Here is a 16,809-nt window from a genome sequence, read left to right as displayed (position 1 = left end):
ATTGTGTAACCAGGAAGGAGTGAGAAAGGCAGAGAAAATAATCTTTGCTGGAGAAGCAGCTAAAAACACCTGCCTTCCTGTATCCCGTGGGACGGTCTGTCTAGCTGGGAGCTGGCCCAGCCCTACTGTGTCATCTCTCACTTAGTTTGACGCCTGAACCTTTAGATCCCAAGCTTGCACGTTGCCCTAAATTTGCTGGAAACACCGCTGCATGTGCGAGCTTTATCTTTGGCTGTGCGGAAGAAGGGCCCGTACTGTTGCTTATGGTGGAGGGAAAGCAGGAGCCAGGCACAGCCCAGAATGGAGGGGGGCCCCCAGAGGGGAAGAAAAACCGCCCTGTTCCAGGAGTAGCTTGACCACCCTTTCCTTTCTTTCTAATTAAGTGCCTGCCTCCAGTTCTATTTATTTTTTAAACTTAACACAAATTTATTTTTCATAGTTCTAGAGGCTAGAAATCCAAGATCAAGGTATGGTCAGTTTTTGGTAAGGGCTCTCCTTCTGACTTTAATTCTTTTTTTTTTTTTTTGAGACAGGGTTTCACTCTGTCACCCAGGCTGAAGGGCAGTGGCGAGTTCTTGGCTCACTGCAACCTCTGCCTCCCGAGTAACTGGGACTATAGGCACACGCCACCATGCCTGGCTAATTTTTATATTTTTTGCTAGAGACGGGGTTGCACCACGTTGGCCAGTCTGGTCTCAAACTACTGACCTCAAGTGCTCCGCCCACCTCAGCCTCCCAAAGTGCCATGATTATACAAGCGAGCTGCCATGCCGGGCCTCTTTCCGATTTTAACCAGCCACTTTCTCACTTTGTAAGAAACTTGTAACAGTGGCAGAAATGTCACTGTAGCTGTGATCTGTCTGTTAACTTACAGATTTCACCTAGGATAACATTCTGAGGCTTTTCTCTGGGTACACATTTAGTCGTTACACCACATTATTTAGGTATTTTCTGAGCTCAAGAACAGTAGTTACAAGCGAGGTGAGTCCGCATTTCTGCACTCGAAGCTTTCCGATAGGTATGTATGTGCCACACTAATATAAACGGTTGCTGTACATGTTCAGAGAAACTTCTCTAGTAACGAACTGTAGAAATGATCCCTGGAGGCCGGGCGCGGTGGCTCAAGCCTGTAATCCCAGCACTTTGGGAGGCCGAGACGGGCGGATCACGAGGTCAGGAGATCGAGACCATCCTGGCTAACACCGTGAAACCCCGTCTCTACTAAAAAATACAAAAAAAACTAGCCGGGCGAGGTGGCGGGCGCCTGTAGTCCCAGCTACTCGGGAGGCTGCGGCAGGAGAATGGTGTAAACCCGGGAGGCGGAGCTTGCAGTGAGCTGAGATCTGGCCACTGCACTCCAACCTGGGCGACAGAGCGAGACTCCGTCTCAAAAAAAAAAAAAAAAAAAAAAAAAAGAAATGATCCCTGGAAGTACAGTCTTCCTGCTTGTAGGCTTTGTCTAGGTACTGCTCTTAAATGCTTGTCTTACAGGTGAACAATCTGACTGTACATTAAGGCATGTAAGTGACATGTAAAGAGAGTTTTCACTGTAGGCCGGGTGCGGTGGCTCACACCTGTAGTCCCAGCACTTTGGGAGGGAGAGGAGGATGGATCATTTAAGTCCAGGAGTTTGAGACCAGCCTGGCCAACATGGCGAAACCCTGTCTCTACTAAAAATACAAAAATCAGCCGGGCATGGTGGCGTGCACCTGTCATCCCAGCTACTCAGGTGGCTAAGACAGGAGAATCGCTTGAGTCCAGGAGGCGGAGGTTGCAGTGAGTTGAGATCATGCCACTGCACTCCAGCTTGGGTGACAGAGTGAGACTCTGTCTCAAAGGAAAGAAAAGAGTTTTCACTCTAAGTAAACTTATTTGAGTTAGTACTTTTTTAGTTGCAGGTGCCAGAAAATTTAATCCAAAATAGCTTCGGCAGATAAACACACTGTAGTACGTTTCTCCAATAGAATTCTACCCCACAATAAAGAAGGAACAAACCAATTAGCCGGGCATGGTGGCGGGTGCCTGCAATTCTAGCTACTCGGGAGGCTGAGGCAGGAGAATCGCTTGAGCCTGGGAGGTGGAGTTTGCAGTGAGCCGAGATCACGCCACTGCACTCCAGCCTGGGCAACAAGACCAAAACTCTGTCTCAAAAAAAAAAAAGAACAAACTACTGGTAAATGAAACAGCATGGGTGAATCTCAAAACGTGGTATTGAGCAAAATAAACCAGACACAAGAGACTACATCCTATCTGATTACATTTATATAGTTCAAAAGCAGACAAAAATATGTGGTGATAGAAATCAGAGTCTTGGTTGCCTGGGGATGATGGAAATGGAAATGTTCTGGGTTCTGTATTTTGATAGGAGTGATGGTTACACAGGTTTATACGTTTGTTCAAACTCTTTGAACTATGTACTTAAAATATGTGTGTTTATTGTATGTGAATTGCACCTCAATGCAAAAAATGGCTTAGGCAAAGAAGGGAATGAATTGGTTGCTGTAAATGAAAAGTACAGAGGGGTGTCTTCAGGCCTGGCTTGATCCAGGGCTCAGATGACATCGCCAAAGCTGCTTCTCAGCCCAGTCCACCTGGGGTTGGTTCCATGTCTAGAGAGGCACTCTTCTGCTGGTGGTAAGGTGGCTGCACCTGCTCAGTGTCACAGCCTCCCAGGTTCAAGGCCAATGAGGACCTCTTCCTCATGGGTTTCGATTGACCCTTGTCTTCAGGCTTTGGTTTTCCAGCTGGCCAGGCAGAAGTCAGATGTTCTTCCCCTTGGAAAGGATGTTGGGGGAGCATGGATTTACACACACCCTTACCCCTGGCCAGGCCATCATGAGCTATGAGGTGGGAGAGTGGGCTGGCGTCACTGTTCCCCCAAAAGATGTGGGGTGATGGTGGGCAGCCATCACCCATGAAGGGGTGTCTGGGGGTTGCATGCATTCCCACAGCTCACACTGCCTCACTGTTCATCCTGGAGCAGCAGGAAGGACGGGGTCTTAAATCCCACCCTGACTTTTACTGCCTGCCTGTAGGATCTCAGGTTGCTCCTATAACCTCCTTGCTGCAGAACCATGGGATCTGGGATACTGTACCAGGGTCCACATAAGCCGTCTACCCCAGGGGTTGCCTGTAAAGCTGGTGATGACATGGGGGTTCACGCAGCACTTGCTTTTCTTGGACGTTGACTGTCTGCCCACTCTTCAGGTTTTGGGATTGACGGAAATGTCGGAACCTTAGCGTGGGAAGGGAGTAGACTCTGTGCGGGAGAAAGTCTCACTTCACTGTAGAACTTGTCAACAGCAGCCCCTGAGGTCAGGAGAGCTCAGTTGGTCCCACAGGTGTGAGAGGTTTAGCACCCTACCCCCCCACCCCCACCCCCACCCCCACCCCCATCCCTGGTACAAACCCTCACTCCGGTTTCAAAGCAGCTCTGTGTTCTATTGAGAACCAATCCCCGTCTCTGAGTGGCAGAGGCTGTTCTGGAAGCTGTTTGTTCAGGGCTAAGGTCTCGTTATTAGACAAGATAGGGGATGGGGTGAGGAATGTATGGGTGGGGATGGTGGACCCGCCACCTTGTCCCCTACAGAGCAGCCCCTGGCAGGGGCTAGTAGATGGCTAATAGTTTCTGGTGATGCTAGGCATTCTTCCTGGCAGTCTTGTCCAGATTGACCTCTCAGGGAAGTTTCCGCACAAAAACCCCCTTGTGTGTTTCTTGTGTTCCCCAGCAGGGCCCAACATTCCTACCTGTCAGGAATAAGTAATGTGGTTTCGGGTCCAATTACTCAGTCAAATCTAACCCTAAGTGTTCCTATGCCTTATCTAGAAACTTGACCACATATCTGTGGGCTGGTTAGGGCGTAGTGATTCCAGGCCAGCAGAAGTTGGGGAAAGTATACGAACAGAAAAAAACGTTCTTGTCCGTAGTCTGGAACGGCTGCTTATCTGAGCTCTGGGAATGTACATAAAGGAATTATTCAAGCTTCCCTGTCAGATGAAACATAGCAGTGGTGATCCAGGTAATTCAGAGTCAAACTGAATCATCGTCATTTTTGGAAGTGGAAAGGAAAAAGATGAACAGTTATTTTAGTTCTTTAATATTAAATTATAATAGCGTAACATTAAAGTTTTCTTTTCTTTTCTTGTTTTTTTTTTTGAGATGGAGTCTTGCTCTGTTGCCCAGGCTGGAGTACAGTGCAGTGGCACGATCTTGGCTAACTGCAACCTCCACCTCTCGGGTTTAAGCAATTCTGCCACCTCAGCCTCTCCAGTAGCTGGGATTACAGGTGCGTGCCAGCATGCCTGGCTAAGTTTTTTGTATTTTTAGTAGAGACGGGGTTTCACCATGCTGGCCAGGCTATTCTTGAACTCCTGGCCTTAGGTGATCCACCCGCCTTGGCCTCCCAAAGTGCTGGGATTACAGGCGTGAGCTACCACACCCAGCCAAAGATATTTTAATCTTAAATCTGAAAAAAGACAAAATTGGTAACCATTTAATGCTTTAAACGATATTAATTTTAAAATCCATTCCAGGCCGGGCGCGGTGGCTCAAGCCTGTAATCCCAGCACTTTGGGAGGCCGATACAGGCGGATCACGAGGTCAGGAGATCGAGACCATCCTGGTTAACACGGTGAAACCCCGTCTCTACTAAAAAATACAAAAAACTAGCCGGGCGAGGTGGCGGGCGCCTGTAGTCCCAGCTACTCGGGAGGCTGAGGCAGGAGAATGGCGTGAACCCGGGAGGCGGAGCTTGCAGTGAGCTGAGATCCGGCCACTGCACTCCAGCCTGGGTGACAGAGCGAGACTCCGTCTCAAAAAAAAAAAAAAAAATCCATTCCAGGGCTGGGTGCCATGTCTCACGCCTGTAATCCCAGCACTTTGGGAGGCCGAGGTGGGTGGATCACCTGAGGTCAGGAGTTCAAGACCAGCCTGGCCAACATGGTGAAACCCCGTCTCTACTAAAAATAGAAAAACTAGCTGGGTGTGGTGGCGGGTGCCTATAATTCCAGCTACTCAGCAGGATGAGGGAAGATAATCACTTGAACCCAGGAGGCAGAGGCTGTAGTGAGCTGAGATTGCACCACTGCTCTCCAGCCCGGCAACAGAAGCCAACTCAGATTCTGAATATCTGTGCAATTTGAACTGGGGGAAAGCGTCCTTGAGAGATAGGGAAAATTAGGTTATGGGGCTATGTCGGGGACAGGTGGTGGTGACCTGCTGGGAAATGAGAATGAGAAGTCTTTTATTTTTATTATTATTTTAACATTTTTATCATTCTTTGTAGAGACAGAGTCTCACTCTGTTATCCAGGCTGGAGTGCAGTGGCGCAATTGTAGCGCACCACAGCCTCAAACTCCTGGCCTCGAGCGATCCTCTGGCCTCAGCCTCTCAAAGTGCTTGGGATTACAGGCGTGAGCTGCCATGACCATTCTGGCCAAGAATGAGAAATCTTTCTGAAAGGAGAATACTGGGATTCCTGAGGAGGTTTCCGCTATAGATAACTCACATCTCCCTCCCTGGGGTCCAGGCCATGGGTGTGGCTTGGGCAGAGGTTGGGGAGGCCAGGTATGTGCAGGCCTGAGATGTGACTCATCGAGAGAGAAAGGGCAGTCTCTTCACCACGTAATACTGCCTGCCACACCGCTCCCAGGGAGTAACCGCAGTGGGCAGGGCCTAGAGATAAGCATCAAAGAGGAATGTGGTCCTAACTCAGGTCCTGGGGCTTCTACCTGTCTAGGGTGGGAAGAACACCATTAAGTTAAAATGCAACTTTCATTCTGATCTTAAACTTTTAGCATGAAACATTGTAATCCAAATACCCCAGGGCACAATGGTTGGAGAACACAGACAATTTGTTGAAAAAGAAATTAAAGTGTTAAGATTATATGGAAAAACCTTTACATTCACTGTTGTAATAAATATACACGTTAGAAAAATGAGCTGTCTATTTTTGCATGTCAACCTGGCAGAGATTAAAAATCATAACTTTCAACTAGACATAAAAAGACAACCCAGTTTAAAACTAGGCAAAGGAGGGCCGGACGTGGTGGTTCACGCCTGTAAGACCAGCACTTTGGGAGGCCAAGGTAGGCAGATCACTTGAGGTCAGGAGTTCAAGACCAGCCTGGCAAAAAATGGTGAAACCCTGTCTCTACCAAAAATTGTAACAATTAGCCGGACATGGTGGCATGCACCTGTAGTCCCAGCTGCTCAGGAGGCTGAGGCAGGAGAATCACCTGAACCCAGGAGGTGAAGGTTGCAGTGAGCCGAGATCACACCACTGCAGCAGTCCAGTCTGAGTGACAGACTGAGACCCTGTTTCAAAACAAACAAAAAATGTGCAAAGGATCTGAATTGATACTTCTTCGAAGAAGATATACAGTTGGCCAATAAGTTCATGAAAAGATATTCAACACCATTAACTGTCAGGGAGACACAATTCGAAACCACAGTGCGAGATAGCACACACATAAGATAGCTGTAATAAAAAAGACAGACCAGCACCTGTATTGGTGAGATGTAGATGGATTGGAACTCTCATGCTGTTAGTTGGATTGTAAAATTGTATAACCACTTTGAAGAGTCTGATAGTTCCTCAAATCATTAACATAGAATAAGTCATATGATCTAGACCGGGCACAGTGGCTCACGCCTGTAATCCCAGCACTTTGGGAAGCCAAGGCGGGCGGATCACTTGAGGTCAGGAGTTTGAGACCAGCCTGGCCAACATGGTGAAACCCCCCTCTCTACTAAAAATACAAAAATTAGCTGGTCATGGTGGTGCATGCCTGTAGTCCCAACTACTCGGGAGGCTGAAGTAGGAGAATCGCTCGAACCCGGGAGACAGAGGTTGAAATGAGCCAAGATCGAGCCACTACACTCAAGCCTGGACGACAGAGCAAGTCTCTGTCTCAAAAAAAAACAATAATCAAAACAAAACAACAAAAAAAATCCCATCTGATCTAGAACTTTTATTTCTACATTTAAGAGAAACAAAAGCATATGTCCATATAAAACCTTCTACGCACATAAACAGCCTTATTCGTAATAGTCAAAAAGTGAAAACACTCCCCATACCCATCATATGATGAATGGATAAAGTACACAAGTGTGGTGTATCTATATAATGAAATCTTATTCAGGGACAAAGAGACGAAGTTCTGATACATGCTACAACCTGGTCAAACCTTGAGAACATTATGGCAAGTGAAAGAAGCCAGATGCAAAGGCCACATATTATATGATTCTGTTTATATGAAATAATCTTGAATAAGCAAACCTGTAAAGACAGAAAGTAGATTTGGGGTTGCCTAGGGCTGGGGTTAAGGGGAAAAGGAAATGGGGAGTGATGCTAATGGCTACTTTCTTTCTTTTTAGGGTGATGAAAATGTTCTAAAATCAGATAGTGGTTGGTAGGTGTGGTGGCTCATGCCTGTAATCCCAGCACTTTGGGAGGCTGAGGTAGGCGGATCACTTGAGATCAGGAGTTCAGGACCAGCCTGGCCAACATGGCGAAACCCCATCTTTACAAAAAATACAAAAATTAGCTGGGTATGGTGGTGGGCATCTGTAATCCCAGCTGCTTGGGAGGCTGAGGCAGGAGAATCACTTGAACCTGGGAGGCAGAGGTTGCAGTGAGCTGAGATCGTGCCACTGCACTGCAGCCTGGGTGACAGAGCAAGACACCATCTCAAGAAACAAAACAAAACAAAACAAAACAAAAATCAGATAGCGTTGATGGTTCTGTAACTCCTGAATATACTAAAAACAATGAATTGCTTATTTTAAAAGGGGAAAATGTATGGTATGTGGATTATATCTCCATAAAGCTGTTATTAAACAAAAAAGTAGGTCAGGCGCAGTGGCTCACACCTGCCATCCCAGCCCTTTGGGAGGCTGAGGCAGGTGGATCACTTGAAGTCAGAAGTTCAAGACCAGCCTGGGCAACATGGCGAAACCCTGTGTCTACTAAAAATAGAAAAATTGCCTGGACATGGTGACATGCACCTGTAGTCCCAGCTACTTGGGAAGCTGAGGCATGAAAATCACCTGAACCAAGGAGTTGGAGATTGCAGTGAACCAAGATTGCACCACTGCACTGCGTCCTAGGCGGCAAAGTGGGACTCCGTCTCAAAAAAAAAAAAAAAAAAAAAAAATTGTAGATACTCAGTAACAGTGAGGGGGAAAACAGTCACAAGGGTGTGTGTGCCTTTCTGTCCTGAAGGATGATTGGGCTGGTCCATGGGTAGCCCTAAAGAGGTTTGATCTTGTAACTCTGCCCCAGAGATAGGTCTTTAATTAATTAATTAAAATTTTTTTTTTTTTTTGAGACGGAGTCTCGCTGTGTCGCCCAGGCTGGAGTGCAGTGGCCGGATCTCAGCTCACGGCAAGCTCCGCCTCCCGGGTTTATGCCATTCTTCTGCCTCAGCCTCCCGAGTAGCTGGGACTACAGGCGCCCGCCACCTCGCTCAGCTAGTTTTTTGTATTTTTTTTAGTAGAGACAGGGTTTCACCGGATTAGCCAGGATGGTCTCGATCTCCTGACCTTGTGATCCACCCGTCTCGGCCTCCCAGAGTGCTGGGATTACAGGCTTGAGCCACCGCGCCTGGCCCTTAATTAATTTTTGAGACAGTGTCTCACTTTGGTTGCTGAGGCTGGAGTACAGTGTTGCAAGCTCGGCTCACCGCAGCCTTCACCACCCAGGTTCAAGCGATTCTCATGCCTCAGCCTCCTGAGTAGCTGGGATTACAGACGCCCACCACCACACCTGGCTAATTTTTTGTATTTTTAGTAGAAACAGGGTTTCACCATGTTGGCCAGGCTGGTCTCGAACTCCTGACTTCAGGTGATCCACCCGCCTTGGCCTTCCAAAGTTCTGGGATTATAGGCGTGAACCACAGTGCCTAGCTGAGACCTTGTCTCTAAAATAAATAAATAAAATAGAAGGAAAGATCAATTCACAGTGGCTGTTTTGCAATTGTGTTATGAGCGACTTTTCTTTATACTTTTCAGTATTTTCTACATAGATGCTTTGTTTTCAGAAAAGATTATTTTTGAAGTTAAACATTTTCCATTATATTAAACCCTGTCATCATTTTTAGAGTGGCCGACCTCTGAAGGGGCATCTCTTATTTTTCCTCAGGGCTGTAATCCCCTTGCACAAACCGGCCGGAGTAAATTGCAGAACCAAAGAGCTGCTTTGAATCAGCAGATCCTGAAAGCCGTGCGGATGAGGACCGGAGCGGAAAACCTTCTCAAGTAGGTGTCTTCTGGTTTCCCTGCCTCTCCTGAGTCCTAGCCATCTGTTCCCTAAACTCCCAGGCCAGGCTCTTGGTTTCAGCTTTGGGTTTCCTCCTCATTTCTGGCATCTGGAGCCATCTCTTTCTTGCCTAGAACTTGACTATGTTGAAAACAGATATTTTACCCTGCCTGTTTGTGTGTTTGGGAATTGGGTGGGTGGGAGATAGATGCAGATGGTGTGGCGTTTGGCTTCAATTCAGTCAGCCATCTTGATGGGAAGCCCAATTTTTGTCTTGAGGTTTGTTTTCTGGCTTTCTCTGGGACTTGCCTATTTTCTCCACTGCCTGACACTATGCCTAGTGCAGAATCTGCTTGGTAAATGTTTATTGAATATATAAAGGAAAGAAAAGCAGAAAGGAGGGAGAGGGGACATTTCTATTGCCAGTGTCCACCTTACTAATGAGAGGGCTCAGTACACCCCCGTGCTCTAGGGCACTCATTAGTATACTGTGGTGGTAAAACAGTTACTTATCCAGCAGAGAACTTGGGGAAGCCTTATCTGCGTCTAGACCTCTATAAACCCTCTCCAGGCAACGAAATGCAGCAAAAGACAAAGTGCCAGCTGCCTTCTGTTTACAAAGAGTGCAGAGTTTCTTTTTCCTTCCGAGTTCTACTGGTGACTCGTTACCCCCGTGCCACCTTTTTGTTTGTTTGTTTGGAGACAGTCTTGCTCTGTCACCCAGGCTGGAGTGCAGTGGCATGATCTCGGCTCACTGCAACCTGTGCCTCCTGGGTTCAAGCGATTCTCCTGCCTCAGCCTCTCGAGTAGCTGGGACCACAGGTGTGCACCACCATGCCTGGCTAATTTTTTGTCTTTTTAGTAGAGACGATGTTTTGCTATGTTGGCCAGCCTGGTCTCAAACTCCTGGCCTCAAGTGATCCATCTGCTTCCACCTCCCAAAGTGCTGGAATTACAGGTGTGAGCCACCGCGCCTGGCCCCGTGCCACCTTTTTTTTTTTTTTTTTCCTCTTCAGATGAAGTTTCACTCTTGTTGCCCAGGCTGGAGTGCATTGGTGCAATCTTGGCTCACACAGCTACCTCTGCCTCCCAGGTTCAAGCAATTCTCCTGCCTCAGCCTCCTGAGTAGCTGGGATTACAGGCATGCGCCACCATGCCCTGCTGTGTATTTTTAGTAGAGATGAGGTTTCTCCATGTTGGTCAGGCTGGTCTCGAACTCCTGACCTCAGGTGATCCACCTGCCTCAGCCTCCCAAAGTGTTGGGATTACATGCATGAGCCACCACGCCCAGGCTTCATGCCACCTTTTATAATGTGTAGTCGAGGTGGGCACCACACCTGCTGCCCAGGTGAGTGAAACAGATGCCTCCTGGGGCCTCAGGAAGAGACGTGGAGTGCCTTTGGGGACCTAGAACCTGAAAACCCAGCAGAGATGGGGTCTAGCCTGCCTGCTTGAAACTGCAAGTCCCTTGGAGCTTCCTGGGACTTTCAGGGATTCCAGGGGCGAGGGTGCCAAAATGTCTGCGAGGATATTGATCATGGGTGTTCCCAGTGGGTTAGCTTCATCGTTGGAGGCCTTGGAGGAACCTGGAGCCTTCCTGTAGAGGTTGTTTGGAAAAACAGAATGTTTGCAAAAGAGCCACAAGGCTCTGAGGCTCCCAGCCACTGGTCACAGACTTGAGTGAACGGCGGGATCACCTCCTCCACATGGGCTTCTCCCCTGAGCACTCAGTCAAGCAGGAGGAGGGGCTCTGATCATGACCTTGGGGGCAGTTCATTTCTGAATGGGTCTGTGTTTACTCCTTAGGAAAGACCTCTGAGATGTTAAGAGGGGAAAAGAAGAGTTCAGGGCAGCACACCCTGAGTGTGTGTGTATGTTTAATGGATGTTGTACATATACAGGCATGGTGGCTCACGCCTGTAATCCCAGAACTTTAGGAAGCCGAGGCAGGTGGATCCTTTGAGGCCAAGGATTGAGACCAGCCTGGCCAATGTGGCGAAACCCCATCTCTACTAAAAATACAAAAATTAGCTGGGTGTAGTGGCGTGTGCCTGTAATCCCCGCTACTTGGGAGGCTGAGGCATGAGAATTGCTTGAACCTGCAAGGCGGAGATTGCAGTGAGTCAAGATTGTGCTACTGTACTCCAGCCTGGGCGACAGAGCAAGACTCTATCTCAAAAGAAAAAAAAAAAGGATATTGTACATATGCTTTTGTATATGCACAAAAGGACCAAGGTAGAAGCTGTTAGCAGTCAGTTCTTTGGGGCAAGACTGGGGATAGGGGTAGAGGTGACTCAGTTTTCATTTTATTCCTGTCAGTGTTTGAATGTTCTTCTACCAAGTGCATGAGTTATTTTTATTTATTATTGTGAAATACTTCAGAGGTCCAGAAGAGTTATATAAGCAACCCTCTTGAACCACCCACTTCATCAGGGAAAGCAATGCTGCTCCTGTGTTGGGCTTGGTTTAGTTTTGTTTTGAGACAGGGTCTCGCTTGTTGCCCAGGCTGGAGTGCAGTGGTGCAATCACAGCTCACTGTAGCCCCAACCTCCTGGGCTCAAGCAGTCCTCCTAACAGTCTCCTGAGTAGCTGGGACCACAGGCATACACCACCATGCCCGACTAATTTTTATTTTTATTTTTGAGACGGAGTCTTGCTCTATCACCCAGGCTAGAGTGCAGCGGCAGGATCTCGGCTCACTGCAACCTCTGCCTCCCGGGTTCAAGCGATTCTCCTGCCTCAGCCTCCTGAGTAGCTGGGATTATAGGTGCCTGCTACTGTGCCTGGCTCATTTTTGTATTTTTAGTAGAGACGGGGTTTCACCGTCTTGGCCAGGCTGGTCTCGAACTCCTGACCTTGTGATCCACTCGCCTCGGCCTCCCAAAGTGCTGGGATTACAGGCGTGAGCCACTGTGCCTGGCCAATGCCCAACTGATTTTTTAAAAATTATTTGTAGAGACAAGGACTTGCTATGTTGCCAAGATTGTTCTCGAACTAGTGTCCTCAAGTGATCCTCTTGCCTCGGTCTCCCAGAGTGCTGGGATTACAAACATGAACCACTGTGCCTGGCCTGTGTTGCTTTTGTTACTCACGGAATACCTGAGGACTTGAGGTCCTGGGTGGGAAGTTTGTCTGGGAACCTCTTCTCCAGCTCCTTTTGCAACTGGGTGCAAAGGAGGTTGTTACTGGAGGAGTCTGGGAAAAATACTGTAGCATTTTGGCTTTTAAAAAGTCAAGCCGTGTCCCCGTCCCAAGACAAGTCTGGACATGGGAATTGTCCGCTCCCATAGCAGAGAGGAATTCATGTCATCTGTGTAACGTGGGCGAGGGCCCCTGATTTTGGGACTCCCTGCCATGTGCTGGGAAGGCTGTGGTGTGTTTTGTGGCCTAGGGTTCTGGTTGGCCCTTAGACAGGCCTGCTCTGTGGCTGAGGGGGCAGATGGGTAGCCTGGATGCTGTGTGGCTTTCCTAGGAGTGGACAACAATTGATTTATCTATTCATAGATTCATTGAGCACCTTCTTTTTCTTTTTTTGAGACGGAGTTTCACTCTTGTTGCCCAGACTGGAGTGCAGTGGTGCAATCTTAGTTCACTGCAATCTCTGCCTCCCAGGTTCAAGTGATTCTCCTGCCTCAGCCTCCCAAATAGCTGGGACTATAGGCATGTGCAAGCACACCCGGCTAATTGAATTTTTTAAATTTTTAGTAGAGACAGGGTTTCACCATGTTGCCCAGGCTGGTCTCAAACTCTTGGCCTCAAGTGATCCTCCTGCTTTGGCCTCTCAAAGTGCTGGGATTTCAGTAGTGAGCCCCTGTGCCTGGCTATTGAACCACCTGTTAAGTGGCAGGCACAGTTGAGGTGCATGAAGATCAGGCGAGGCCCTGCTTTTATGATTTCTCTTGTTGGGGGATGGGAGGACACCATTATAGGCAAGTAAACAAATCAGATCACCTAGGGAAGCGATGTTTTCTAGGGAATAATGAACTCTGGATGTCATAGAGGTTGGCCCAGGGCGACCAGCCTTAGAGACAAAGGGTGGTCGGAGAGGCCCCTGTGAGCAGGAAACTTGGGAGTTTCTCAGGCAGGAACTAGGGCAATTTTGTGCGCCTTGTTCTCTTTTAACGACACCAGCAGTCACCCTTTCTGAGGCCCGAGCCTGGCTCAAGCTCATTGTTAAACTGGCAGTGGTTTGGTTGGCAGGGGTAGGGGTGGGGGTTGTTAATGATTCTCACAGTGGCCTAAAGGTTCAAAGTGCCTCTTGCTGGAGAATGTTGTCAGAGGAAACCCTGAAGGTATTTATTAATCTGACTCAACAAGCACCAACGGTTTCCCGAAAACAAATAGGGCATTTTGCCAAGCTCTGCTGTGGCCCCTCAGTGTCCCTGGGCAACCCATTACGTGGCTGTCCCCGCGGGCCATGGGTGGTTTCAGTTGTAAATTAGGCTCTGCTTTCCTTTTGTTTGTCTTCTGGTTCCCAGGTGTCCTACCGCAGCACCTAAAGGAAGGTAGAACCGTTGGAATAGGGGTGGGAGATGTTTGGAAATGTCCCCAGAAATGCAGGAATGGAAATGGGGGTGCTGAGCCCTTACCTGAGGGCTGTCGGAGGGTATTGTAGCTAGGCAGGCACTTGAAAAACCAGATTTTGTGATCCTTCAAAGTCTTCCCTTCTCTGATCCATTCGAGCCGGGAGTCCATGAGCTTCCTGGACTTGTGTTAGGAAGCCATCAAATATTTCAAATGCACTTTTTTTCAGGTTTTTGTTTTGTTTTGTTTTGTTTTTTGAGACAGAGTCTCATTCTGTCTCCCAGGATGGAGTACAGTGTTGAGATACCAGCTCACTGTGCAACCTCCACCTCCTGGGTTCAAGCGATTCTTGTGCCTCAGCCTCCCGAGTAGCTGGGATTATAGGCATGTGCCACCATGCCTGGCTAGATTTTGTGTTTTCAGTAAGATGGGGTTTCATGGTGTTGGCCAGGCTGGTCTTGAACTCCTGACCTCAGGTGATCCACCTGCCTCGGCCTCCCAAACTGCTGGAATTACAGGCGTGAGCCACCATGCCTGGCCGTACTTTTTCATTTAGTTTCATTTTCAACGAGACTTTTTCATTGTCTCAACCAGAGACAATATTCTATCTTCTTCCAGCTTCCTTCCCTTGAGGAAAGCTAGGGTAGAAACATGATGAAGTTCATGTGAAATTGAGGCAGTCTTTGTGAAATTTAAAGCAGGGCCAGGCGTGGTGGCTCACATCTGTAATCCCAGCATTTTGGGAGGCCGAGGTTGGGTGGATCACGAGGTCAAGAGATCGAGACCATCCTGGCCAACATGGTAAGACCCCCGTCTCTACTAAAAATAAAAAAATTAACCGGGTGTGGTGGCACGTGCCCGTAATCCCAGCTACTCGGGAGGCTAGAGGCAGGAGAATCGTTTGAACCTGGGAGGTGGAGGTTGCAGTGAGCTGAGATCGCACCATTGCACTCCAGCCTGGCAACAGAGCGAGTCTCCATCCAAAAAAAAGAAAGAAAAAACAGGTTGCCTAGTTTTAACTAGTTTTAGTTAACTAGTTCTTTGAACAAAGCAGGTCATTTAACCGGTCTGGGCTTCAGGTTCCCTTGTTGTGCTGAGAGTTTTTGGGCTAGATCAGAAGTGACCTGCTCCGAAGTTTACAGGGTTCAGGTGGGCTTGATATGAGTGAATGGGGCTGGATTCTGTGCTGTGAGACAATAGGGAATGGTGGGGACTGTGGTGAAGTGCGCAGCATATGCCCTCTCTGGATGAGGCAACTGCAGTTTGCCTCATGGAGGGTAGGGCCAGAGTTGCTGTATCTTCTAATTTTTTTTTTCCAGGAGAGGTTAGGAATATATATATGTGTGTGTGTGTGTATATGTGTGTGTGTGTGTGTATATATATATATATATATTTTTTAAATCTGATTGTTGGATTTTTTTTTTTTTTTTCTTTTTGAGACAGAGTCTTGCTCTATCACCCAGGCTGGAGTGCAGTGGCGCGATCTCGGCTCACTGCAACCTCCGCCTCCCGGGTTCGTGTGATTCTCCTGCCTCAGCCTCTTGAGTAGCTGGGACTACAAGCACACACCATCACGCCCGGCTAATTTTTGTATTTTTAGTAGAGATGAGGTTTCGCCATGTTGGCCAGGCTGACCTCAAACTCCTGACCTCAAGTGATCTGCCTGCCTCAGCCTCCCAAAGTGCTTGGATTACAGGCATGACCCACTGTGCCTGGCTGATGGTTGAATTTTTAAGTTCGGGGGACTCGTTTCAGAGAGGGGATAGTAACACCCTGAGAGCCAGGTGAGCAAGTCCCTCAGGTCTTCAGTTTAGTTTGTGACCCCTGGACGGGGGTGATGAAATTCTGGGTCAGGAGTGACGTGGAATGGCCTTGACTGTCATGAGAGTGACTTGAGGTTAATGGCAGCTCACACTGTCAGTTGTGGGAGGACAGGTGTGTGTCTCTGGTGGGGTTTGCAGGCCCTCCATAGCCTTTAGGGCTGATACCAACTCCAAGGCCCGCCTTCCTCCATCGAGAGGCTGGGAGCAGATGTCCTGCCGGTCTGGCAGCCACCTCAGCAGGGGATGGGACAGTCCTCACTCCAGCCTCCCGAAGCCCTGGCAGAGCGGGATTTGGGATCAGATGGACTAAGGCTAAGCTGCTCTAATAAGGTTGCTGAAGCTGTGGCAAGTCACTGTGTCAATGTGGTGCTTATTCCTGGAAGGACAGCTTCATGAAAAGACTTGGGAGAAAAAAAATTACACTAAAACAAATGGGGACAGAATGCAAAATACATATGTATTATTAAAAAAAAAAAAACTTTTTAGGCCAGGTGCGGTGGCTCAAGTCTGTAATCACAGCACTTTGGGAGGCTGAAGCGGGCAAATCGTTTGAGGTCAGGAGTTTGAGGCCGGCCTGGCCAACATGGTTAAACCTTGTCTCTACTAACAATACAAAAATTAGCCACGCGTGGTGGTACACATCTGTAATCCCAGCTACTCGGGAGGCTGAGGCTGGAGAATCCCCTGAGCCCAGGAGTTCCAGGCTGCAGTGAGCCAAGATTGCGCCGTTGTACTCCAGCCTGAGTGACAGAGTGAGACCTGTCTCTTAACAAAAAGAAAAGAAAATGAGCTGGGTGTGGTGGTGTGCACCTGTAATCCCAGCTACTTGGGAGGCTGAGGCAGGAGAATCACTTGAGTCAGGGGGACGGAGGTTGCAGTGAGCCGAGATCATGCCACTGCACTTCAGCCTGGGTGACAGAGGGAGACTCTGTCTCAATAAATAAATAAATAAATAAATAAATAAAATTTTTATATTTATTCATTTTGAGGTAGGGTCTTGTTGTGTTGTCCAACCTGGAGTTCAGTGGTATGATCACAGCTCACCGCAGCCTCAACCTTCTGGGCTCAAGCTATCCTCCTGCTTCAGCCTCCACAGATGTGTACCACCACACTAGGCTAATTTTTTTTTTTTTTTTTTCCCTGAGATGGAGTCTTGCTCTGTTGCCTCCTGGGTTCAAGTGATTTTCCTGCCTCAGCCTCCC

General features: G+C 48.2%; 1 protein-coding gene across 1 annotated transcript in view; it reads left to right on the top strand.

Annotated features, from left to right (window-relative positions):
• RHPN2 (rhophilin Rho GTPase binding protein 2) overlaps positions 1 to 16,809 on the top strand; it is an 85,959-nt gene that overhangs the window by 11,315 nt on the left and 57,835 nt on the right. Inside the window, exon 2 of the mRNA XM_028838610.2 lies at positions 9,144 to 9,259. Coding sequence (XP_028694443.1) covers positions 9,144 to 9,259 — 116 coding nt within the window. The remainder of the gene's footprint in view (positions 1 to 9,143; positions 9,260 to 16,809) is intronic.

This window comes from Macaca mulatta, chromosome 19 (genome assembly GCF_049350105.2).
Source record: "Macaca mulatta isolate MMU2019108-1 chromosome 19, T2T-MMU8v2.0, whole genome shotgun sequence".
NCBI classification, from domain to species: Eukaryota; Metazoa; Chordata; class Mammalia; order Primates; family Cercopithecidae; genus Macaca; species Macaca mulatta.
The sequence above is the reverse complement of the archived record's forward strand: the minus strand, read 5'-3'. Positions and strand labels throughout refer to the sequence as shown.